The sequence below is a fragment of the Macrosteles quadrilineatus genome, unplaced genomic scaffold (genome assembly GCF_028750875.1).
Source record: "Macrosteles quadrilineatus isolate MER2022 unplaced genomic scaffold, UCM_ALF_1.0 Scaffold_2__2_contigs__length_208266976, whole genome shotgun sequence".
In the NCBI taxonomy this organism is placed as follows: domain Eukaryota; kingdom Metazoa; phylum Arthropoda; class Insecta; order Hemiptera; family Cicadellidae; genus Macrosteles; species Macrosteles quadrilineatus.
The window spans coordinates 180,557,620-180,583,009 of NW_026542595.1; the positions used below are offsets into that span (position 1 = coordinate 180,557,620).

The 25,390-nt window shown below is 36.0% G+C and overlaps 2 protein-coding genes across 4 annotated transcripts in view; both read left to right on the forward strand.

Annotated features, from left to right (window-relative positions):
- LOC128988182 (anaphase-promoting complex subunit 11-like) overlaps positions 1-10,129 on the forward strand; it is a 57,474-nt gene extending 47,345 nt beyond the window's left edge. For 2 of the 3 annotated variants that reach the window (XM_054409422.1, XM_054409420.1), the window contains one exon: positions 9,889-10,129. In XM_054409422.1, coding sequence (XP_054265397.1) covers positions 9,889-10,116 — 228 coding nt within the window. In that variant the 3' untranslated portion in view covers positions 10,117-10,129. The remainder of the gene's footprint in view (positions 1-9,888) is intronic. The other variant, XM_054409424.1, reaches the window with a different exon arrangement.
- Positions 10,130-10,215: 86 nt separating this feature from the next.
- LOC128988181 (phosphatidylinositol 4-kinase alpha-like) lies at positions 10,216-17,048 on the forward strand. The gene has a single exon (XM_054409419.1). The coding sequence runs from the start codon at positions 10,216-10,218 to the stop codon at positions 16,462-16,464; it is 6,249 nt and encodes a 2,082-aa protein (XP_054265394.1). The 3' UTR covers positions 16,465-17,048.
- Positions 17,049-25,390: the final 8,342 nt, after the last annotated feature.

Genomic DNA, 25,390 nt, shown 5'->3' on the forward strand with positions numbered 1-25,390 from the left:
TTTGTTTGGGTTAGGATAGGATGACACGTAAACAAGAACATTCCTTATGCCAGCAACTCACCCCTACCTGGCTTGGGCTTGCCGCAACTAAGGACACTTTTTTGTGATCCTTTGAGGGTTTGATGCAATTAAGAAACGCTTTGGTGCAATTAATGCACGACCTTTACTTTAATACAGTGTCTTTATGTCTAGAATCTCTTCCTAGTATAATATAATCAATGGTATTACGCTCACCGGGGTCTCACACCCAGTATGTGTATTGTCTCTAAACCAGAGCAGACGCTGCACATGTAACATGTAACCCTTTCTCCGTGAAGGCTGGGAAAGTTGCACAACCCTGTGAAATATCAATATTAGCATGCTTCACGCGTTCTTGTGCAAAACAACAATGCGGCGACCAAGTCAGTGTAAAGGGTGAATTTGGAAAAATGATGATTTGTATCAACGACTATTTCGATCTCAATAGCAATATTGGCTACTTCGTTGGTTACTTCTTATCCCATTGTCTGGTGTGACATTGTTAGCCTATCTATTAGTTGATAAGTAAATACTTAGATCTTTGTATCCTTAAGTATATTTCCTCTATCTGTGTATCTTGAACTATGGACTTGTACTGTATTGCCATTATTTAATCAAGGTAATTTTTTGTTGCTGCTGTGCATTTCACGTTTGGGGCAATCAATAGTAGACGTAATTGTTTGGATGTGTCAATGTTAGCCAAATATCTTGTAAACTATTTTTTTAAGTCGTTCCTTGTGTAGTGTACTGTATTAGAGGCCTTTACAAATACTTTTTTTTAAGGATACTAGTTTGTTATACCAAACAACTATAAAATAATTTTAAAATTTTCTTTGGTAAACTAGACTTTATTTATATTCTGAAATATCACTGAGCCTACTGTTTTCAACAATATTCCTATGTCATCTAATTTGCTACTTATAAAACCGTCTTACAGTTCTTCAGGAATATCTATGAAATTAAAATTAAATTGTAAAAGTGACAGTTATGTTGGGCATGATGTGGAAAAAATTATGTGCAAATTTACAAATCGTTCAACAAATTTATAATTTTTATATTTTTACTTGCACATTGTCAAAATATTTCACAAACTTTGATACAAATCTTGCTTTGAATCCAAATTTATAACTTTAATGTTAACAAAACGATTGAAAATAAGCCTTTGGTTGCTTAGTCATGGCCCTTGGAGTGTTTTGCAAGTGAAAGTTAGAGAGAGAAGTACAAGTTTGTAATTCAGACAGATAATGGCAGGGAAGTAGGCTAGGTTATCCTTGGCATATCACCTACCCTCCTCACCCCTTACACCTGACTGTCACATGACATGCCGATTGTGGCAATATTACACCATCGACAACAGTAAGGTCTAACCATCGACTGTATACTTAGTGTATGTATAGTTCTCGCATGATATATTGAATCAAATTAAAGTTGGTTCCTGCCATTGGATACATACTATTCAAGGCACATTATCTGTATTGAGTCATATATTTCAAATCAGTTTCCTGTAGCTAATCTTTCAGTAGCAAGTTTTTAAAGTAATAAATCACAGATGATTAAACGTTTTGTAAAACTAAATTGCAATAATAATCGAAAATTGTAGAAATTTCTCCGTATGATAACCTACAGGATGCACTCAGTAACTTGCTTACGTTTCAAAATTTGTTCCATACTCTGCTTGTACCACGGTGGGATGTTAAAAATAATAAATACAAATACAAATATAAATACATACACATAAAAATAAATACAAAAACAAACAAAAATAAATACAAATACAAAAATATAAATACAATAATAATTAAAAATAAATAATAAAATGTTTACTGTAGTAATGTCTCTTTACTTATGTTTTTGCACTTTTTCCCTCCCTGTAGCAGCAAGCCTAGATACTCATAAAACCTAATGTTAATTAAATACATTTAATTGAAAATCAATTCAGGCAAATGGAAATTCGCTTAGTCTGCAGGTTTGGTGGGGGTATTTTGCTTTTTTATATTTTTGCAGTGTTTTTGGCATTAACATATTTTAAATAGTAAGAAATCTATAGTTCCTAATCATTATTTTCAGTGAATTGGGTAGATGTGATTTTTGTTAGCCACTTATGATCACACATTTTTATGTGTTTTATTCTATTGAAGGGCTTAATTTAAAACAAAACAAAAACCACACATATTGACTCAATATAAATGTCAACACTAGAAATCAGCTGATTTTGAAAGCCCTGAACCACACCAAACCCAATGAAAATTGAGTCGCAATGAATACATGTATTCATTGGACCAGGGGACTTGTTATCAGCTTTCACGAAATAGAAAACTTTAGTTCCATCCATCAATGTATTTTGAACTATAATGAAATACCAAATGTATATACAGTAATAAAAAATAAGTTAAATGTACCTTTCTGATTTTAATTCAAAATTGTGCTGATAACTTGTTAGATTAAAAAAACTTGAAAATTCCCTCCTAAGTATAATTTGTTCAACTAGAATACAACCCCCAAACGTACGCCGTGGTTTAAAAAAATTGATAACAATTTTAAAAGGTTTGAGTATTAGTAGGAATATGAAACTGGCTTGGCATTGGGACAAGAGCCTCTTCACCACTCGCTATGTCCTTTGACTTTATTGATCACTACTGCTGCACACTGCACCCTTACATTCATTTGAACATTTCAAACTATATTTTAATAGTTCAATTTCATTTGTGCAAACGGATGACCCCTGAACTGTTCTAATAAACAGTTGACTTTCGTAATTGTGTTTAGATTTTTAATATTCTAATAAGAAAACTAGGTAGCCAAGTCAATTCAAATTATCTGTATTTACAATATGCACACATAGTACATGAGAAATAGTGTCAAATCAAAAACTTAATACTATGACTATGACTAATGACTAATGACTATAATGATTAATAACTACGACTATGACTAAGAGTTTAAAAGTCCTCTAAGGAGTTTAGTGGTTTATGAAAATGGTAATTTTTTTACATATTGTAAATTTATTGATGTTATTTTCAGTTTTTTAACGTAATAGGAAGCCTATATAAGAACTTTGGTCCAATATATGAAGGTTCTTGTTTCATAAAATGCTAATCTATGGTGAGTGGGAATTATGGTACTTTATTCCACGTGTTATATCAGCACAATGTTCTGTTTTATAGGATTATGAATTGCTATTAAAACCGTGTCGTAAATATCTTGTCCATATACAGTAAATATTTCCAAACTTTTGAAATACTTTTTTGCTGAGTCTTCAGGCTTCGAATTGAGAATTATTCTGACAGCTTCCTTTTGTTTCTTCAAAGTTTCATTCGAGTTTTATTTGTTTGTTGACCCATACAAAGTCAAGCTAAATGAAACATAGGAATGAATATGCACATGATATATAATTTTTAACACACTTACATCAGTGCATAAATATGACATTCTGCGTAAGGTGTATATTCCTGAGTTGATTTTAGAAAAAATTTTTTCCACATGAGAATTCCAATTAAAATTCTCATCTATTTCCAACCCCAAAAATCTAGTAGACTTCTCAATATGATGTATGGATGGATTAACTTATACTCAGGAGAAATAATCTGCTTAAATTTTAAAATACTTTCTTTTGCATGTTTTGAATATACTTTACTCTAGGTATCAACTTCCTAAAATCTATGGAATGATGTCTTTTATGTCTAATGTGTACTTCTAGCACAGGTCTATTCTACCACATACCAAACAATTATGTTATTTTCTGTTGACAGTAAATACAATAGAGCTGTCAATTTGTTTCCAAGTTCTGTATTTATTATTAACACAAGATAGAACTTCATTCATGCCTATGACTCCACTGTTAAATATAATATTCGTGGTATGAGTTCATGCGTAATGATTATCTGTAAACAATTCCATCGTAATTCTTCTTATTGCGATTCTTTGCGAGTTTGAAGTTAAACTCTCCTTCTTGTGATTCTTATCAAGTTTAAGTTAAACGTAACATGTAAATTTCACTACCCCAAAACTTAGCTAAAATATTGTCATGATCAATGGAAAAAACATCAGACAACCTGTAAGTGTTGCAAGCGCAATGTATTGACTTTGCAGTTGATTATATTGCCCTTGACACGTACTGGGATGAATCTATCAGTCATTGAATCGCTATTGTAGTTTTATGCTGAAAGGTTGTCAGTTTTATTTTACTGGAGTATTTACCAAACTTTTTTCCTGGTATACCAATTAGTCATGTGGTGATAGTTATGGATGGATTTTTTTATTATTTATTGTATTGTTAACCTAAATAACCCATCGTCTAACCATGAGAATGTTATATTTTCACAATTATTGAGCACCAGGTCATACTTTTGTAATTTTTTATTTTTAATCAGAGCTGTAGTTTTAATCTTATTACTTAAGCTCTATCAATTCAAGTAAGCAACTTAGTTTTTACTACGACTAAACTAAGAAAATTATTTAGTTCATTCTAACGCCTTGGTGTCTATACTTAGTCGCCAATTGGTCGTGAAATGTGGTGACACAAATCACCACCATCTAGCAGTGCATTACAGGTTAGAAACATTGTTTGAACAGACATTAGGTCTGATGTCTTGGCCAGTACAGACAGGTACAAGCGCAATGTGTTGACAGTTGTGAGATGAGTGTGTCATTGAATCATTATTGTGGTCACACGTCTGTTCAATATTCCACTGGCCGCTAGGCCCCTTGTCCTATTATCCTGTGTATCTAATATCCTGCACTCCAACACGCACAGTCACTCTGAATCACAATGTACGACCGTGTTAGCCACTTTACATGCACTTAAGCTCTTTAAATCAGCCTGCCTTCGGGTGAAAGTAGTACAGTTTAGCTCCATTTCAACTCTTTACAACTCGTGCTAACTGGTACACTTTCATTTAAAATGTAGATGGAACATAAGAAGGTGGTGTTTATAAGTATTACGATGGATTGCGTTTACACAATTCAACGTTTATTATGGCTTTTATCTTGCATACCCTTAACATTCAAAGAGCAAACAAATTTCAATGCTTAGTTTTGTATAATATTTTATTGAGAAATTCAAAGAAGATATGGATGTTTTTAGCTGTGTTCTTTATTGCAAGAAGAAATGTGCCAATTCTTTTAATTTTTATTCTTCTTCATTTATTTTTTGTATTATTACCTCTTATGTGTAAATTAAATTTTGTCAAAATTTCTTTCCTGATATTGTCATTAGAGAGACAATAACAATAAACTTATTAAACTAATAAGCCAAATTGCGCACAACTTTTAAGCCTGCATTGCCAACATTCTACGTCATATTGAATACACTCTTGAATTATTAACCCCCTACAACTTACAACACCCTCCTCATAAATACATGTAGTAAAGTAAAGCAACAACTAGCAATCCAAAAAAAATGTTAAGCATAGGCCCATGCAATTAGTAAAACAACCCAATAAGTTCTAACTTTTACTGTAGTAGTCCATATGTTTACTGCATTGTAAATCCGTGTACTGTCCGCGAGAGTAAAGAAGTCCCCTGAGCTCTGGCCTATTGGTAATTTGAAGGCGTTACGCTTGAACGTTTTGCGCGACAATTAGAGCCGTCTTCACTGTGCTCTGCTAGTTGTTAGGCTTAATTTTTGTATGTAATAGCTGTATGATTTTTATAAATATATGTCATAATATTTTTTGCATAGGCATACAATCGAAGGAAACCCATTTTCTAGTGTCACTAAGGCAAATTAATTACCTTTCTACTTCATGGTTTTTGTTTAGTTAAATGTAACAATTTATATATCTATATATATATGATACGCTAAGCCGAATTTTGTGAACAGAACTCCTTCCTCATTTTTGAGCCTATTTTGATGATTTAAGTGTCAAAAAAATAGCCCAGATTGGTAGTTTTGCAAAGTGGTTTTCATTTTTTTGAAATCTGAATTAGTTTGGGCAGGATCTTCCATCAAAGTTGGGTTTTCTCCCATAAGATTGACATGGGGAATCTAAATATTTAATTGGAATTTTTGTCTCCACTAATTTGAGAGAACGGCTGGGCGTAGAAACTTGGTATAGGTGTCCAGAGAAAGGTCTCGGTCTATACTGCCCCTGACTGGCCCCTAACAGTTATAGAATAAAAGCCAATATTCTACTACACCTAACATTCCGAAGAGAGATTATATTGAAAAATGTATGTAATTGATAAGGCTTACACAACTGACATCCGCATGTCATGCGATTCCAGATTTTACTGAACCAGTAACCCAGCGACCAATTTATCAAAACAGGGTTATTCATTTGGACAGAAGTACGGTATAATGACCGACGTGACGAAGGAAAAAATAAAACTTACACAGCTTTATGATGGGCCTTCATTTGAATTAAGAACGTGCCTTCTCAACAAACAGATGTTTTTCTAAAAAAAAGCATAGATTTAATTTGCATAACACTGATGAAATCGTAGAAGTGTTTACCACAAAAGATCCACCAAATTTTTTTTATATTTAAAGGTTCTTACAAAAGCATTCTTCATATATTTCTCTAAAAGAATAGAAACTAGTTAACATATAACAATAACTCCTATGACGTATGACGTATTGTATAAGAAATATATGTTATTCATTGAATGATCAACCATATTTTGTAACTAACCCAATAGACAATATTGTTTTTACACTTATTTATTACCCATTAAACAATGCTAAATGCTCAATTTTTTGTCAAAACACTCGTCTAATTAAATCCCTCTCTCCACTATGTATAGTAGCACCACTTTTTCTTAAAGCCATAGCTACAAAAGGACCTTCCAAAACAAAACACGAACACACGAGACTGCAATGAATAATAGGACGTGACCACATGATGATAATCCACTTACCAAAACAAAGATATGAGTAATTATGTTTACAACAGTTGTTTACAGACAGACATGGAGGCGAGGCGCTCAGATGCTTAGCGCCTGCAAATAGTGTGCGATACCCTCCAAACATAGCTGCGTATTGCTCTGGCTCAAGGGACTTCTTTACTCTCGCGGACAGTATATACCTTGTCTTTAACTAAGGTAAAAGACATGTTCCAGTAACATCCTACAGTAAGCAGCAATTAGATCCAGTTAACAGACAAACGTTGCATGTCTGAACCACCAGTTGACTATTTAACTCATGTTTAACTTTTTCCTCTTCAATAGCCAGTAATTGCTGTTCTGTTTACCAACAACATCCTGCTTCGTGGTGAAGAATTAACCTTTAATTACCAGTACATGCAGCCAACCAATAGTTATTAGGTGGCTGTTGTCATTTAAACTGTTCTTAGATGATTGAGTGGTCACTGAGTCTTACAAATTAAACAAACTAAACAATTCATTGTTTAAGTTTCTAGAAGTTTTATTCAGAATGTTGATAATTGCTGACTGTAAGCTATTTATTAGAGACAAATATGAAATATTCATTATTGCATTGCTAGTTCGCAAAAAAACTTAATATGATTACATAATTATTTTATTACTCGAAGCCTACTACTAAATAGTTAACTAAAATTAAATATGTAATTTATTATTTTTTTAATTAATAAATTAAAATTCCTTTTTTATTTAATTTTTGGAATAATAAATCATACCTGTTTCAGCATCATTGTATATTATTCACTTTTTTAGGAATATTATTCATACTGAAGGAAGTCTGTGAGTCAAGGGCTCTCAAATTGTTCTCAACTCTCGGTAGCTGTAGCTGGCAGTGTTGAAAGTGGTCTGTTAAGGCTGCTTAGGTCAAGGATTTCTGTGTCCTTGCCCTTCCAGTAAAATGGGTTGATGGCCAAGGGTATTCAACACTGTTAGATTATCTGACGAGTATCCTATCTGACTATATGTTGTCAACCTCACAAGCTAAAAATGTCTTTAACAAAACTGCAATTTTAGGTTAAAGCAAGAACAAGTTTATGTTTTTGATTGTTTTCAGTACAATTATGTTGGTGATTTATAATTTTTCCTGTCACTATTTATTTATAACCAGATTGGGTATGGTGCTAGAATAGTTTTTCATCTCTGACTTTTAAGCGAGAACCATAAATTTAATACCCCGAATATCTAAAAATATTGGAGTTTTACACTATGTTCCTATAGTTGATTTCAACTATTGTTCATACTTATTAATGCTGGATAATAGAACGGTAATTTAATTCTAGATATTACCATAATTCTATAGAAAATATGTTTTTAAATAATTGTTAATGAACAATTTTTTAAATTGTCGTATTTTATGTAACATATTTGGCACTTTCTGTTTTCATCATGGTTTCTAGTTAGATTAATACAAATATACTTTCAAAAATAAAATATAAAATTGTAGTTTACAATAAATTAATTGCCCAATAAATGTAACAAACATCTAGTATTGGGATAACCGAATGATTTCTATGACCGAATAATCAATCAGTTATTTTTAGAGTCAATCGGTTATTTTTAGTTGAATGAATCACCAAAACAATTTTAGCCATTATTCTCAATTTTAGTTCTCATTCACTGTCCCAAACCACAACTTAATTTTTATCTTATGAAAAACTGAATAGGCCTAGCTTTTAATAATTTATATATATACACTAAATATATCTCATTGTGCTACCAAGCAAAACACAAGCATAGCTACTTATTAACCTAATTAATCAACTGTAGAGTCCTTCAATGTGTAAAACCCAAAGGGGACTTGATTTAATTGAGCTCTCTATGTTGCATGACCATGTGAAGGGTATATTCCGCTAATTGTCTGCTCATTTACAAGTGCTGTTTGGAGGTTCACATTGTGCAATCTAAGTGAAAGGTTTGAGCTCTTTCAATAAGGACGCATCACAGTCTATCGAAATGCTCTCGCTGTTTGATACAAAGGACTCAGTAGTAGTGCTGTTATCAAAATTACTTCCTTTCCTTCTCTTTTGACACCCCCAGAAAATGTATGTGATAGTAAAAAAATGTTAACTAAGACTCAAACTTAGGATGTGTTTTTAGTTTAAAAAGGAATTTAAGACGTTGTTTGACTATGGGGCATCACCAAAAAGACCCTCTATAAATACCCTTGATGACCTATAAGTACTGGAGTGGATGGAGCCTTGTTCGGTTTGATCAGAGACATATTTTATCATTTACAAAAATAGTTTTATTACAAACCAAAAACATTTAACCACTGAAATAATATCAACTGTGTAATGTGTGTCTAATTACACTCGTTTCATAGATCATACAAATTAGATTATTTGCAGTCATAACATTTAGTTTTAATATTAACCACTGACACAACTGTACACTTATATAAAATAAAAGCTCATAGTTTTTTGACGTTTTGAATTTATAATGGGCAGCAATAATGAAATGGTACGGGATAGTGTGTTTAAGGCTACCTGTTGGCTACCCTATTTTCTACCTGCCAGATTTCTGGATCAGTTTGGATGTTAGATAACTAATTGGATGTTGAAGAGCTACCTGATCGCTGATCAGTTAGGACACACGTCAAGTGCATGACACGTCAAACGGTTCCAATCGTGAATATCCAAATTCCTGACATGGCGACTTTTAGAGGCTTTAAGAATTGCAGTGCGCTGACGTTCTTGATTTATTATGTGACTTAACTATTATGTTTTAGGGAATTTTCTTAAAGGCTAGTTGCTATTGCCTTAATATTAGTGATCCTTGTATCAATAAACCTAAGTACTCATTAAATTCTCAAAATTGTATTAGTGTGCTGGTTTGCTACAACAAAAGAATCTTTTTTTATTTGACTCAACATTTTATTTATGAATCAAATCAAACGTTATTTACCTACAAAACAAAATTTATTTTTAATTAATTTGTTGTACTTAGTAAAAGTTGTTGAACAACTTCTAACAAAATTTTTGTTTGTTACAGTTCAGTCTTCGAGAGCTCGATCTGTCACTACTATCTCAGTTGTGGTCACTCAACGAGTCTATTCAAGAGTTTCGTCAGATGCAAGAGGCTTTCTCTCCACCCTCCCCTTCGTCAGATGTTGAGGACGATGTCATATACTCCAACTTGAGCGCTCTCCCAGAGCATCAAGCCTACCCATTGTCCAGCAGTTCCTCTCGATCAAGCACTATGGACCTTGGTGACGTGTAAGAAGATTGTTGTGATAACTGTGTTTGCAGAAACAATATTTTATAAAGACAATTGTGATTCTACTAAAACTTTAAGCAGTGTTATTTTCATAGTTTGAAAATGGCAACGGAGGAGAAGTTGTTTTTCCAAAAGACTGTTCAGCACCTTGCCAGGTCGCTGGCAGCTGTTAAGAATTCCACGTGGGAAAGTATTAACACACTTTTTTCACTTTGCCCTCAAGAGAATGCTGGGGGAGTGTTTAGGCTTGACCAAAGAGCTTTAGATTCTATAATCGCTCTTGGAATATACTTCCTTCAATCAGGGCTGCAGCATTTCGATAAAATCTTGCCCTACTTGATAAGACTTTTGAAAGGTCTCCCTAAAGCTATTTGGTCAGATGATGTCCAACTCAGCCCGACAGACAGAATTCCAGTGGCTGAGAAGTTCAGCTTCTGTCTCAACACACTGCTGTCTGATGTAGCAGTGAAAAAGGAATCCCACAGAGAAGAAATCATTTCAATTCAGGTCGCTTTTCTCAGTGATCTCACAGGAATAATTCGTGGTATCTACAAAGAAAGTGATAAGAATAGAAATAGGAACAAGGTCACTCTGTGCAAGGTCACGGTGCCAATTCTGATTGGGCTAGCTAGATCTATGGGTAGGTTTGCCACAAATGGCCCTCCACTCCTCTCACGACTTTTTCCAAAACCTGAGAGACCACAAATGGTCATTGTTGCTCCAACCAACGAATCTCAAGTTTCAAAGAAGAAAAGTTTTTCAAACTTTAGATCAATCATTCCAAGATCACTCTCTGGTAACTTAAATCTAACTACTTTGGATATAATGACTTTAAGCTGTTTGGACCCAACTGCCGACTTGAGTGCATTAGCACACAATGAGCAGAGATACCAATCAGTTAGTTTTGATCCAACCAATCACTTTTTCTGTAAATATGGTTCCAGTTTCAACCAATTTCCTCACATGAGAATTTCTGATCCATTTGAAAGGCGTGCCAGCAATCTTAAATTTGTCATAGCACACTTAAAAAGTGTTCTATATTGTGCAAAAAAACTGTTGACTTCTGACATGCTTGAGTTTCTGGACTCTCAAGCATCTGACATTCACGAGTCAGGCCAATTCAAAGTGTTTCCATACCGCAGCTTCGGTGAAACCTTAAACCTCGTCATGGTAACTCTCTTGCGAGAATTGCTCCAGTACCAATTTGATCTCCCGACTCCTTTTACCAAGGATGTCCAAGAGTTCGTCAAAGGGTTATTCCTCTCTGGACAAACAGAATTACAGCCAAAGCATCACTATGCAAGTGAACGAGAAGACAAGGAAATGAATTTCACAACAGTAAACAAGTTTAAAGTAAATGTGATGGCAAACTCAGCTTGTGTGGATTTGTTAGTATGGTCGATTGGGGACGAAGGAGGAGCAGATAGCTTGTGTGGTAGGTTGGCAGAGAAAATAAACTCAAGTCATAATCTTAAACTAGTTCTTGCTCATATGCCATTGTTGATGGTCTGTCTTGAGGGTCTAGGAAAGCTTGCAGAGAAATTTCCTACGATTGCAAATACATCAATTCAGTGTTTGAGAGATTTTCTTGTGAACCCATCACCGATTCTACTGAAGTTGTATCGACTGCATTCTGAAAAGGCAGATGCAAATGACATATCTGTTGTAATGCAAGGAAATGAACTGAAAGCAGTAAAAGAGAAGCCAAATCAATCCCAAACACCTTTTGAAAAACTAAGAGATGCTGCCATTGAAAATCTTTGCATTTCTTTAAGAGCAGCTTACAGCATTGATCCCTACTGTATTGCAGCTTTGGTAGCATCCTTATCAAATAGACTCTTTACCGCTGAAAAAGCTGATGAATCGTCTCTTATTCCTATGAATACGATAGTTATGCTCGGACACATTGCAATCTCCCTAAAGGATACCCCCAAAACAACTGACACCATTCTACAGTTCTTTCAGCAGCGGTTTTGCCGAGTGCCATCAGCTGTTGATGTCCTCATAGTTGATCAGTTGGGATGCATGATCATTGCAAAATGTGAAACAAATGTGTATGAAGAGATAATGAGAATGTTTGTCACAATCACAGTAGAAGCAAGTAATGCTGCTTACAGTAATGAGAGAACAAATCAGTACCGACATGTTTCAGGTGCTGTAATAAATGCTCTTGCAAACATTGCTGCAAACTTGAAAGGAGAAACAGAAATGAACGAATTGCTTGTCCGCTTACTGGAATTGTTTGTTCAGCTTGGACTCGAAGGCAAAAGAGCATCTGAAAAGGCTCCCGCCTCTAACAAAGCATCAAGTAGTGCAGGAAACCTGGGAATGTTGATTCCTGTGATAGCAGTCTTGGTACGCCGTTTACCAATGATTCGCCATCCTAAACCACGTTTACACAAATTGTTTAAAGATTTTTGGCTTTATTGTGTCGTCATGGGGTTCATCACAGAATCTGGGCTGTGGCCAGCTGAATGGTATGAAGGAGTGAAACAAATTGCTGTGAAGTCACCATATCTTGTTTCCCAGACGTCATCACGTTCTGAAATGAGAGAACTACAGTACACTTCAGCTGTTAGAAATGACAGTGTTTCAATCAATCAACTGCAGGAGTTCAAAACACAAATTTTACAACTGTTGGAAAACCCTGCTGAAATCACAGCTATTGTGAACAAACTTAGTTTTGCCCAGTGTACATACTTGTTGTCAGTATATTGGCTAGAAACTCTTAGAGTTGAAAACTCAGCTGTTCCTAGCATTCATCCAATACTAGAATATCTAAATGATGCCACAATACAGAAAGACAAGTACGGTATGTGGCAGTGTGTAGCATGTGTTGGAGACAGAGTATTTGCCAAATTCTTGAATGTAATGTCCTACAAACCAAAAGATGAAAACAGAGAAAAAGAACTTGAATATCATGCTCAGTTCATGTTGGTAAATTTCAATCACATACATAAGCAAATAAGACGTGTAGCTGATAAGTACCTCTCTAGCCTGGTGGATAAATTCCCTCATCTCTTGTGGAATTGTCGAGTGTTGTGGAGCATGCTTGACATCTTGCAAGTTTTGTCATACTCATTGGAATTAGATCCAAATGATGAAACGCCAATGCTTAAAGTTCCAAGTACATCTTACAGCATTCCACTAATGGACACTTTGGAAGCACGAGAAAGTATTGTAAATGACTTTGCTGCCAGATGTTTAGGTATTGTTCAAGAAGCAATGAAATGGGCTCCCCAAGCAACAAGATCACATTTGCAAGAATATCTTAATCAAATTCCACATTCAGGTCAATGGCACCACTCTGGTCTTGCACTTGCCACTGAAAGCATTCTAATGTCTAAAGGCTTAAATCTACAATCAGCACCTCTTCCCACAAGCACTCTAGAAAAAAGACCAAGGTGTGTTAAAAGTGATTCTTCAAGATTTGTTTCTTCACTAAGCCTTAGGAGTAGATTTTCTGGGCAAGTCTCAGGAATGCTTCAAACTGGTGTTCCAAAAGAAAAGATTATAGAAAATGTAATTAAAGACGTTTGGGAGGCATGTCGAGAAGAATCAAATGCCCAGCACCATAATACTTTGTGGCGAGCTACTGCCTTGTTGATATCTTCAGAGGATGCACCCCGTAACCTGTTAAATGTTGTTGCCTGTTCACAACTAGAACTTTTCACTGAACGCTCAATGACAACAGCAACAGAATGTTGGCAGTGGCTCATCACTGCAAGACCAGATTTGGAACTTCAGTTTCTACAGGAAATGTTTTCAGCTTGGCAATGCTCTGTTGACAAACAGTTGGGATTATTTTCAAAAGAGGAAGAAGAAGTGAGTCCACTTGCCGCTTACGAAGGTTGTATCCTTGAACCACTCCCACCATTTGTAAAACCTCACGATATTTGGATTCAATTTATTGTAGAACTTGTGGAAACTGCAAAGTACAACAACCAAGACAAGATTGACATGTTGGCAAATTTACTACAATATTCACTGTTTATGATAGTTGGAGGAACTGAACAGCCTAGACAGAACAGGCATATTGCTGCAGTAGGTGCAAGATTCAGACTGTTATCTTGTGGCCTTTCGCTTCTTCAAGGGGATGTCCTTTCACGATCTTTAGCCAAGAATGTTCTAAGAGAACGTGTTTATTCTACATGTTTGGACTACTTCTGTGGCCCAAAGCGTTGTCCAACACAAAGAGGCACAGAACTGCGTGATGACATTCATGTTTTGCTAAAGTTTTGGCAAACAATGCATTCAGACAAAAAGTATTTGATGGCAAGTGTAATTGGTGACTTTGACGTTTCAGGCTCTGTAGCAGATCAGAATCTTACGGGAGGGGATGCAAAGTCACAAAGTGGCATTGTGCCAATAAATGATTTTCCCAGACCTCAAGCAGCCACAGGATGGATTAATACCGTCCCACTGTCTTCTTCAACCAATACATTAACTAAGAGATCTAACAGGTCTAAACGACAAGTGAACAGCGGAGACTTGTTTGTTAAAGACTACATAAAAAAGAGGAATCTTATTTTAGATTTACTTGCTGTTGAAATTGAGTTTTTGTTAACTTGGCACAACCCTACTTCTAGGCCCGACATGAATTTTCCAGGAGAAGACACAATAGCAGCTTGGAAATCTAAAACAGTGTCAGAACGCACTTTGAGAGACACTGCTCGACTTGCTTGGGACATAAGTCCAGCACTTGCTGTGTTTTTACCAGATAGGCTGAAAAATGCAGAAGCGATTGTGAAAGAAGTTTCAAGATTAGTCCGTTTGCATCCAACTCTAGTGTGCCACATTCCACAAGCTTTGAAGTTCTTGGTCACAACTGACACTTTGCTGAATGATGCTCAAGAGTTAGTCCACATGTTATCCTGGGCCAGAGTAACTCCAATCCAGGCACTTTCATACTTTTCACGTCAATATCCTCCACATCCCATCACAGCACAGTATGCTATTAGAGTATTAACAAGCTATCCAGCAGATGCTGTTTTATTCTATATCCCGCAGTTAGTCCAAGCTTTAAGACATGACACAATGGGCTACGTGACTGAGTTCATCAAGTACATCTCCAAGAGGTCCCAAGTTGTGTGTCATCAGCTTATTTGGAACATGAAAACAAACATGTATATTGATGAAGAAATGCATCAAAAGGATACAGTGCTGTTCGACACATTGGATTCATTGACAAAAACAATAATAGGATGTCATTCGGGACCTGCAAAACAGTTTTATGAAAGAGAGTTTGACTTCTTTAGTCAAATTACAAACATATCTGGAGAAATTCGACCTTTCCCCAAAGGACCTGAGAGGAAAAAAGCCTGCTTAGAAGCTCTGAGCAAGATTGAAGTTCAACCAGGGTGTTACTTGCCCTCAAACCCTGAAGCCATGGTAATAGACATTGATTACAAAAGTGGAACTCCTATGCAAAGTGCAGCAAAAGCTCCTTACCTAGCAAGATTTAGAGTTCGACACTGTGGTATCAATGAACTAGAGGCTATTGCACTTTCAATATCCGATGGAATGACAAAATTGGATGACAGTTTGGATGTCAGCATGGGCCCCGAGATGTGGCAAGCTGCCATATTTAAAGTCGGTGACGACGTTAGGCAAGATATGTTGGCTTTGCAAGTTATTGGAATCTTCAAGAACGTATTTCAACAGGTCGGTCTAGAGTTGTACTTGTTTCCTTACAGAGTCGTCGCCACTGCTCCTGGATGTGGAGTGATAGAGTGTGTACCAGACGCCAAATCAAGAGATCAGCTCGGACGACAAACGGATATTGGCATGTATGAATACTTCATCAAAACCTATGGGGATGAGACCACAAAGGAATTCCAAAATGCCAGAAGGAACTTTGTCAGGTCGATGGCAGCCTACAGCGTCATCGGTTTCCTTTTGCAAATCAAGGACAGACACAATGGAAACATCATGCTCGATAAGGACGGCCACATTATCCACATTGACTTTGGATTTATGTTTGAAAGCTCCCCAGGAGGGAATTTGGGCTTCGAACCTGATATTAAGTTAACAGATGAAATGGTGATGGTAATGGGTGGAAAGACAGAAGCTGCTCCATTTCGTTGGTTTACAGAACTGTGTGTTCAAGCCTATCTGGCTGTGAGACCTTATCAGGAGGCCATCATATCACTGGTGTCGCTTATGCTAGATACTGGTCTGCCTTGCTTCAGAGGACAAACCATCAAACTCATGCGAGCCAGATTTGCTCCTCAAGCTAGTGAAAAAGAAGCTGCAGCCTATATGATATCTGTAATTCGCAATTCTTGCTTAAACTTCAGAACACGTACTTATGACATGATTCAGTATTACCAAAATCAAATTCCCTACTAAACATGTGTGTAGTTTATGATCAATTATATTTTATTCTTTATGTTCTTCTATTGATTATTGTTACATGATTATAAAAGGGTGTGCTTATGGAAGTAGCAGTTAATAATTTGTCTTTGTCATTAAGCGTAATGTGTCTATTTCATTAAATATTGGGTACTTCTAGAGTTGTAATGGTTATTAATTTTGAAAGTGAGTGAAAGTTAAATACAAAACAATTACAATTTTTTTTTCTTTTTTAAATGTTCATGTTTTTTTACTTTATTGTAAGTTTTTGAATTTCTCTTTGTTCTTGCCATGAGTTGTAAAACAATTGTACTCCATTGCCAAATCTAGGAAGAAGTAATAGATTCATTTCCTGTTTATATTTAAATTTATATGTATATACTAGCTGTGTACCCGTTCTACGCACGGGGATCTTATAATATTCAGTTGAAACCTTCTTATATAAAGAACAGCAGTTGGTTTGCATATTTTAAGATATGCTGGCCAAACTATTATACATAGCTTCATTTTATGTTGTTTTTTGTTGTTCCGGATCGGTATGACAATCAATAAAAGGTTAAATTACCTCTGTGTCTGCCGGTCGATCCTATAACGGTAGGCTTACTTTTATTTTTACTATCTGATCTCGTTTGCATGGCTCAATCACGTCCTGGTTGAAGTTCGTTCGCTACGCTCACTCACCTGTATGTTGGAGCTCGTTCGCTGCGCTCACTTTCCTTCAGGTTAGCTCGTTCGCTACGCTCACTTGCCTTCAGGTTAGCTCGTTCGCTACGCTCACTCGCCTCCAGGTTGCAAATTAGCTGTTGTCATAAATGTAAAAGAAATAATAGTGCTAGTGCTGCACCCTGTTGGTAATCCTTGTAACTTTAATGCTATTGAACATCACAGAACAGAACCAACTTGTTTAATTGAAACAGCTGTTAAGATTCAATAATTTCATTTCTCATAAGGTTAACATGGGCTTCCAGAAATTCCACGTCAAAAATCGACAAAAACTTGATTTTCAAGGGTTTACTGTTAAATATCTAACTGTCTCATATTCGATGAAATACGTCTAAAACCATCTCATATATGTATAGTATTTGGAAAATAAGTTTCAGGCGGGACAGTGCTATAGTTATTGAGGAGTAGTTGTAATAAAGTGCGTATTTTAGCGTTACCAAGAGAATGACAGATAGACAGACAGACAGACAGACAGACAGACAGACAGAAATTGAGATAAGGTTTGATTCGGTTTCTCTGACCTATGAAATGTAAAAATAACCAAAAAGTTCATTATTCTAAGCAATGTACAGACAAAACTCTAATTTTATTTATATAGATAGATTGATGGTTATTTTGTCCATTTTATGTTAACAGAAAAATAGTATGCAAATCTTACTAGTTTGTCAGGTAAATCCAGTATAAAGATTTTTACGTTTGAGTTTGGATGATAAAATAATTAAATTTAAGATAATTATTACCATAACATGAATTTACAAACAGCACCATGATGGGATCCTTGTCCTATTTTTCTGTCGCTTTAAAACAATTGTATATACTATTATTTAAAATTGTTCAGTTGCTACATACATACACTCATCAACTTAAAAATAAAAATTACAATATGAACCTGAGATATTGAATTAATGTCAAAAATTTTTTTAAACACTTAAGAAACATCAACACACCTATACCGCTGTATACTTGACTACATAACTTTGCATTCCTATTCTCTCTAATAGTTATTTAGAGTTAGGTAGCAAAATATATCTAGCTATTGAATGTAATCCAAAGACTCCAGCCCTTAACATGATAATATTGATCCTTACCATTCTGTTGTATTGTTCATCGTATCATATATTTAGATATTGATGTTTGGTCTTAAGTGTGAAAGTGTATTTATGTAAACAGTATAAATATTATATTGAACCCTGTTAAATGTCTGTTTCTTTTCAATCCTGTGAAGAATATGGTCTGCTTAGTACTAATTATTTGCTGGTAAAGTCTATTTGACTTAGAAGAAAATTATTTCTACATTTAAAAACAGTTTTACTATGTTTTTTTTTTTTACTATTCATTGCTGCTGATTTTTGTTTTTAATCAAAATATTTTTTTATGTTTTTAAAATAAGTTGTAAGTTTTAATTAAATACTTATTGAGTTCCAATTTTTGAATTTGGATGAAAAAGGTCAAGTTAATTTTAATGAATGACTTTTTGGGAGGATTTTATGTCCTGTATTTAGTACAATCATTATGAGCTTTAAGCATTGGTTAAAAAATGAATGAGCCTGTTGCAAGCTTGTTGTTAGCGTTTATCTTCTTGGTTCTGGAGTGTTGGGTGAGATTTCCGGTATAAGACATATTCACAGTTAAAAGGATTTTTACCACTTTCCCTTAGCATGTCATTCGTACAAAATACAGTACCACTATTTGAAGATACAGTACTAAAAATGTGAAAATACAGTAAGTTATTTACTAAATATCCTAAAAAGACTAATTGTTCTGATTTTAACACATTTACTACTTATCACTTATGTTTGCAATGAATCTTAATAAGTTGAAGTAAGTGTCAGCAATCTGACACATACTTTCTCCCATTAGCTTGTCAACCGCCCTTTTGATAAGTAAGTGGTGGGATTACAGCTTCGACATTTTAGGGGAAGATCACAAAAGTTGCAATAATTTTTTAAAACAAAATTTGTATAGCAATTTGTTAAGGGTTTAAAGGACTGTATGTAACATACTAAATTTCAATTAAAACTGATCAAGCCGTTTATTTGGAATCCCAATTTACCCCCCCCCCCTCACGAGTTTTTATGGCAATGAAATCAAAATTTTGAAACAATTAAATAGATTCCTGGGAATACCAAGGATTAGTACCACGACTATACTATGATTATTACTAGTTAATTACTATTCTAATTTGCTACTGACTAGTCAATGTCATACCCAAATAGTTCATCAAAATCGGATCACAGGCGTGGTCTGCAGCTCTGTACACACTACACATTCACTGAGATTCAAAAAACTTCAAATACTACGTTTTTGGATTAATGGTGTCCCAAAAACTGATTTATCTTCTTTCTAATATATAAAATTCTCGGGTCACAGTGTTTGTCTGCAAACTCCTCCGGAACGACTTCACCGATCGTTAAGAAATTTGGTGTGTAAATTCTGTAGGTATGCGAATCGGACATAAACTATTTCCCGTTTCGAAATTCTTAAAAGGGCTCCGCCCCAGTGGCTCTGGAGTTTCCCATGTTAACCTTATGAGAAATGGAATTAATGAATCTTAACAGCTGTTTCAATTAAACAAGTTGGTTCTGTTCTATGATGTTCAATAGCATTAAAGTTACAAGGATTACCAACAGGGTGCAGCACTATTATTTCTTTTACATTTATAACAACAGCTAATTTGCAACCAAAAGGTGAGTGAGCGCAGCGAACGAACTTCAACCTGGAGGCGAGTGAGCGTAGCGAACGAGCTAACCTGAAGGCAAGTGAGCGCAGCGAACGAGCTCCAACCTAAAGGTGAGTGAGCGTAGCGAACGAGCTCCAACCCAAAGGTGAGTGAGCGTAGCGAACGAACTTCAACCAGGACGTGATTGAGCGATGCGAACGAGATCATCTTGAAAATTAAACGTAACGGTACTTTCTTTCCATCGGTCTGTCTTAGGGGAAACCTATAACTTAGGCGATACGAAGTTCGCCGGGTCAGCTAGTCTATATATATAAAAGGCAAAGCCCTCACTGACTGACTGACTCACTCATCACTAATTCTCCCACTTCCCACTTACCTAGGAGGCTGAAATTTGGTACACTGATTCTTTAGGCATTAAATATAAAAACTGAGTGGTTTTTATTCTGATCGGACTCTCGGGCTCCGCCCCAGTGGCTCTGGAGTTTCCCATGTTAACCTAATGAGTAGTCATATTTAAATGGAATTAATGAATCATAACAGCTGTTTCAATTAAACAAGTTGGTTCTGTTCTGTGATGTTCAATAGCATTAAAGTTACTAGGATTACCAACAGAGTGCAGCACTATTATTTTTACTTTCTCCCCCTATACCACATAGTATATGGAGAAAGTACCTATTGTTTTCGTCAAAATTTTCGAGTTTGAGTTTTGAGTGGATATATTCGTTTTGGGTCCCCCTGGACCCAAAAAAGTGGTTTTCGAAGTGATGTCTGTGTGTGTGTGTGTGTGTGTGTGTGTGTGTGTGTGTCTGGATGTGTACAGAGCTAGGGACTACACCTGTGGTCCGATTTCGATGAAATTTGGTATGTAGGTTCTAATCCATGGTATCTCCAGGCGTTTTTTTCATTTTTTTGAAATTTTGATTTTTAATGTGGATTTTCCCATAAAAAACCAGAAAAATCAAATTTTCTCAAAAATGGCCCGAACGATTTTAATAAAAATTTAGTATGTTGTAGCCCTTTAAATTCTGAATAAAATGGTACAAATCCCATATCTGTAAAAATTACCGTTCAAAAGTTATGGTCAATTATGTTATTTTCCCATTAAAAACCCCATAAAATAACAAAAAATTGGATTTTCGAAAAAAATCCGGCTTTGATTTAACATAGTATGTTATAGTCCTTACAGGTTTAATAGGTTTTTTTTTTAATTTTTAGAATTTATTATTTTTAATGGGGATTTTCCCATAAAACCCCATAAAATAACGGGAAAATATGATTTTCCCAAAAAAGGCCCGAACGATTTTAATAAAAATTTAGTATTTTGTATTCTGAACAAAATGGTACAAATCCCATTTCTGTAAAAATTACGGTTCAAAAGTTATTGTAAATTATGTCATTTTCCCATAAAACCCCCATAAAATAACAGAAAAATCGGATTTTCCCAAAAATGGCCCGAACGATTTTGATAAAAATTTAGCATATAGTCCTTTAAATTCTGAACAAAATTGTACAAATCCCATTTGCGTTTATTTACTCTCACCACTTACACATAATAAAGGTTGTTGACAAACTTATGGGAGAAAGTATGTGTCAGAATGCTGATACCGTTTATTTTAATTTATGACAACAGCTAATTTGCAACCAAAAGGTGAGTGAGCGCAGCGAACGAACTTCAACCAGGAGGCGAGTTAGCGTAGCGAACGAGCTAACCTGAAGGCAAGTGAGCGCAGCGAACGAGCTCCAACCGTAAAGGTGAGTGAGCGTAGCGAATGAACTTCAACCAGGACGTGTGAGCGCAGCGAACGAGCTCCAACCTAAAGGTGAGTGAGCGTAGCGAACGAACTTCAACCAGGACGTGATTGAGCCATGCGAACGAGCTCACATATGAAGTTAAACGGGGCAAAGCACGCGGGTACAGCTAGTATCCACATAAACTTAAAAATTTTCAAGAAAACAATACTGTCTCAATAGTATACTTTTTTTAATGATTTTAACTGAAATGGTTGCCTGGTAGAATTGGAAACGTCCCAAGTAGTACTATAAGCTAACATAACTGACTTGAGACTATGGTGACAACCCCTCATTTTATGGTGTATTATTAACATAAAGTGCCTGGGGACCGAGCCGGTGTAGTTAATTGCAATTGTAAAAGCGATATCCAAGTTAAATAATCAGTATTTGATCGGAACTTGGAACTATTTTTACCTATATCGAGTTATCTTCAGTGTAATGTGGTGTAATAGTAACGACTGATGTTTTTCCTTTTGTACTGTATTTTGTAATTTGCTATTATACTGGGTGACCATTTTATCACCCCCACAGTGTTGACAAAATATCGGTTCAATATCGTTTGTAGTCGTATCACTTGCTATCGATTGTCGATTAAAACACACTAAAAGGACTTGTGAAAAAATAACGCGTCTTGCTTGGGTATACCTATAACCTTTTAAAATAATGATTTTACAACTAAAGAATCTTTTAACCTTATAGTTATTAAACCAAGTAGGAAAACAAAACACGACAGGGTAGTTTGACTCGAAACTCAAGAGAAGGAACTATTTAGTCATTTAGTGTGTTGTGCCAGTCCTCTTTTACACATTTACCCATAAGCTTAAAAATAAACCAAGTGAGAGCCTGTTCCTGTATCATATTACAAGGCTACTGTTGTTTTTTTCAGTAACTAAAGCATTTTCTAGCCACAAGGGTGTTTAATATATTGTCAATAATTCATACGCTGGCTGGAACGGACCTGATAAAACTGATAATTACCTATTATTATTGTTATATATATTAGTTCATAGAAAGTTTTAAAGTTAAAACCTTTTACCATAGGCCTATTCGTTAATGAACCATCTCGGTGTTTATTTAATTAGGCTTAACTTGCTTCAATTATTTATTTGGCCATTAAGCAATGCATTAAGCAATGCAATAGGCTATGTCACTCTCGATACAAAATAAAAAATAAATAGTCCGTCTTGACTCACAAATGCATGCTAGATAAATATTTCGATACACATCAGTGGCAGATGTAGGACCTCACTAACTGAACAATCCCAACCCAACAGTAAACACACATAACAATTCAGAAGCATAAGTCATATTTTTTGGATGTGCTAATAATAACTTAGGCTTAGAATCCCAAGAAGTATTTTTTTATGATAGGAATGCAATTTAGGAGGTGAGGATTGGCTTTGGCTTTGCTCTTGCTTGGCGGGACATCAGCAGAAAACGGTCGACGCTTGACGGTTGGTTGTCGTTGTCGCCTTGCCTTGTCGTCGACGTCGATCCAGTGGTTGACTGGTTTGGTTATCGAAAACGATCTGTTCGGTCGGTTGACAATCGATTGGTCGATATGGTTACGAAAAAAAAATGTCAACACTGTGTTGGTGATAAAATGGGCACCATTATACTGTGGGTGGATGGTGGATGGCTTATTATGAACACATGTTACAACTTACAAGACTTTTGTTTACTTTTTCCTTGTTATTTTTGTTCATCCAACATCATTACTTAGCAACCCATAAGGCCAATGTTAAACATTTTTTCTTTCAATTGCTCATATAAGATTATAGGATTTATAAATATACATTTACTAGCTGTACCCGCGGGCTTTGCCCCGTTTAACTACGCTTACTCACCTTTAGGTTGGAACTCGCTCGCTACGCTAACTCGCCTCCAGTTCATCAGCTATGCTCACTCACCTTTTGGTTGCAAGCTGTTGTCATAAATGTAAAAAAATAATAGTGCTGCACCCTGTTGGTAAACTTATTATAACTCTTTAATGCTTTTGAACATCACAGAATCAACTTGTTTAGTTGAACCAGCTGTTAAGATTCTTTAATTTTATTTAAATAACTCATAACTAACATAACTCATTGTTAACTCATAAGGTTAACATGGGAAACTCCAGAGCCACTGGGGTGGAGCCCGAAAGCCCGATCAGATTAAAAAATACATAGTTTTCCTATTTAATGCCCAAAGAATCGGTGTACCGAATTTAAGCCTCCTAGGTAAATGGGAAGTGGGAGAATTAGTGATGAGTGAGTGAGTGAGTCAATGAGGGTTTTGCCTTTATAAGTATAGAAAAGAGAATTAGTGATGAGTGAGTCAGTGAGGGTTTTGCCTGTTATAAGTATAGAAGATTGAACACACATAGTCCCATATCACTTCTGTCACCACTCTCTTGACTCTTGATTTCACTGTATTTTTAACTACATAGTCCCATATCAACTGTCACCTCTCTCTTGAATCTTGACTTATTCACTTTATTTTTCACTAAATCGTCACATCACGTTACTGTCACCACTCTCTTGATCTTGATTTAACTGTATTTTTAACTACATAGTCCCACGTCACTTTACTGTCACCACTCTATGATTGCGGAAGACGATGATGATTGCCACACGACTGCGGGATATGATAAACATTTTGCCGCATTCGCGGGAAACAATAATTAATTATATACGATGTCTTCACGGCCGCGGGAGACGATTGCGATATCTACAGGACCGCGGGAGACAATAATGATTTCTCCACGGCCGCGAGGGATGATCAGAATTATGCCACGATCGCGCCAGACGATGATAATGTCCACATGACCGCTGAAAAAGATCAGAATGTTGCCTCATTCGCAGAAGATGATGATATATGCAATACATGGCCGAGGGAGTGGGAGATGGTACTTATACACTGATACAGTAGTTGGTGATTGTACGACCAGGCTACCTTTAACTTTAACTCCAGGCTGACTAAGACCGGGGACACAGTTACCGCCGGAACCGGAGAAAGATAAGGCATGGGGAAGGCCACACTTCTCCGGTTCGGCAAAATCGCCGGTCTGGCGGAAAAATGCTCCGGCGAAACCGTCAGATATTCTCTACTTCGCCGGCCCAGCGGGTAGCGGGAGCGGGACACTGTGCTTTAGCCGGACCTGCCACTGCCTCCACTCCTCAGTTTCAAGGGTGGCCGTTGCTTTTGATTTTAGGGCAGTGTCCAAGTGGTGTATTTAGTTTTGTTTTGCTACGGTATTTAGTTAATTTAGTTTTTATTTTTACTCTATTTTGGTTTTCGATATCATCATGGTCGATGTTGATATGGACTTCTTATTTTGGTTCATAAGAAACCAGAACTTTGGGATAGATCATTGGAAATTTACAAAGACAAAAACAAAACTAGTATAAAAAATATAGAGTATAAAATGCTCCATGGAGCTTCTCTCCAGAATTCAGGATTGGTTCTCCAGAATTGGATGAACCCAAATACTGCGGCGGTGTTTTCTCTTGATTCTGTGGTGGATCAAACACACAGCACGACCAGCTTTTGAGGTCTTGACAGCACCATTTCTAAGACAGAACTGATTTAGAGTTCATTGCACTCTATTTATTGTCGCCGGCTCCGGCAAAATAGTTTTCGCCGGGACAAGTGTGTTCTGACCCACAACTCAAAATACGGTGGTTCCGCCGGATCCGGCGTCCGGCGGTTTCGCCGGTAAGTGTGTATCTGGCCTAACCAACACAAGTA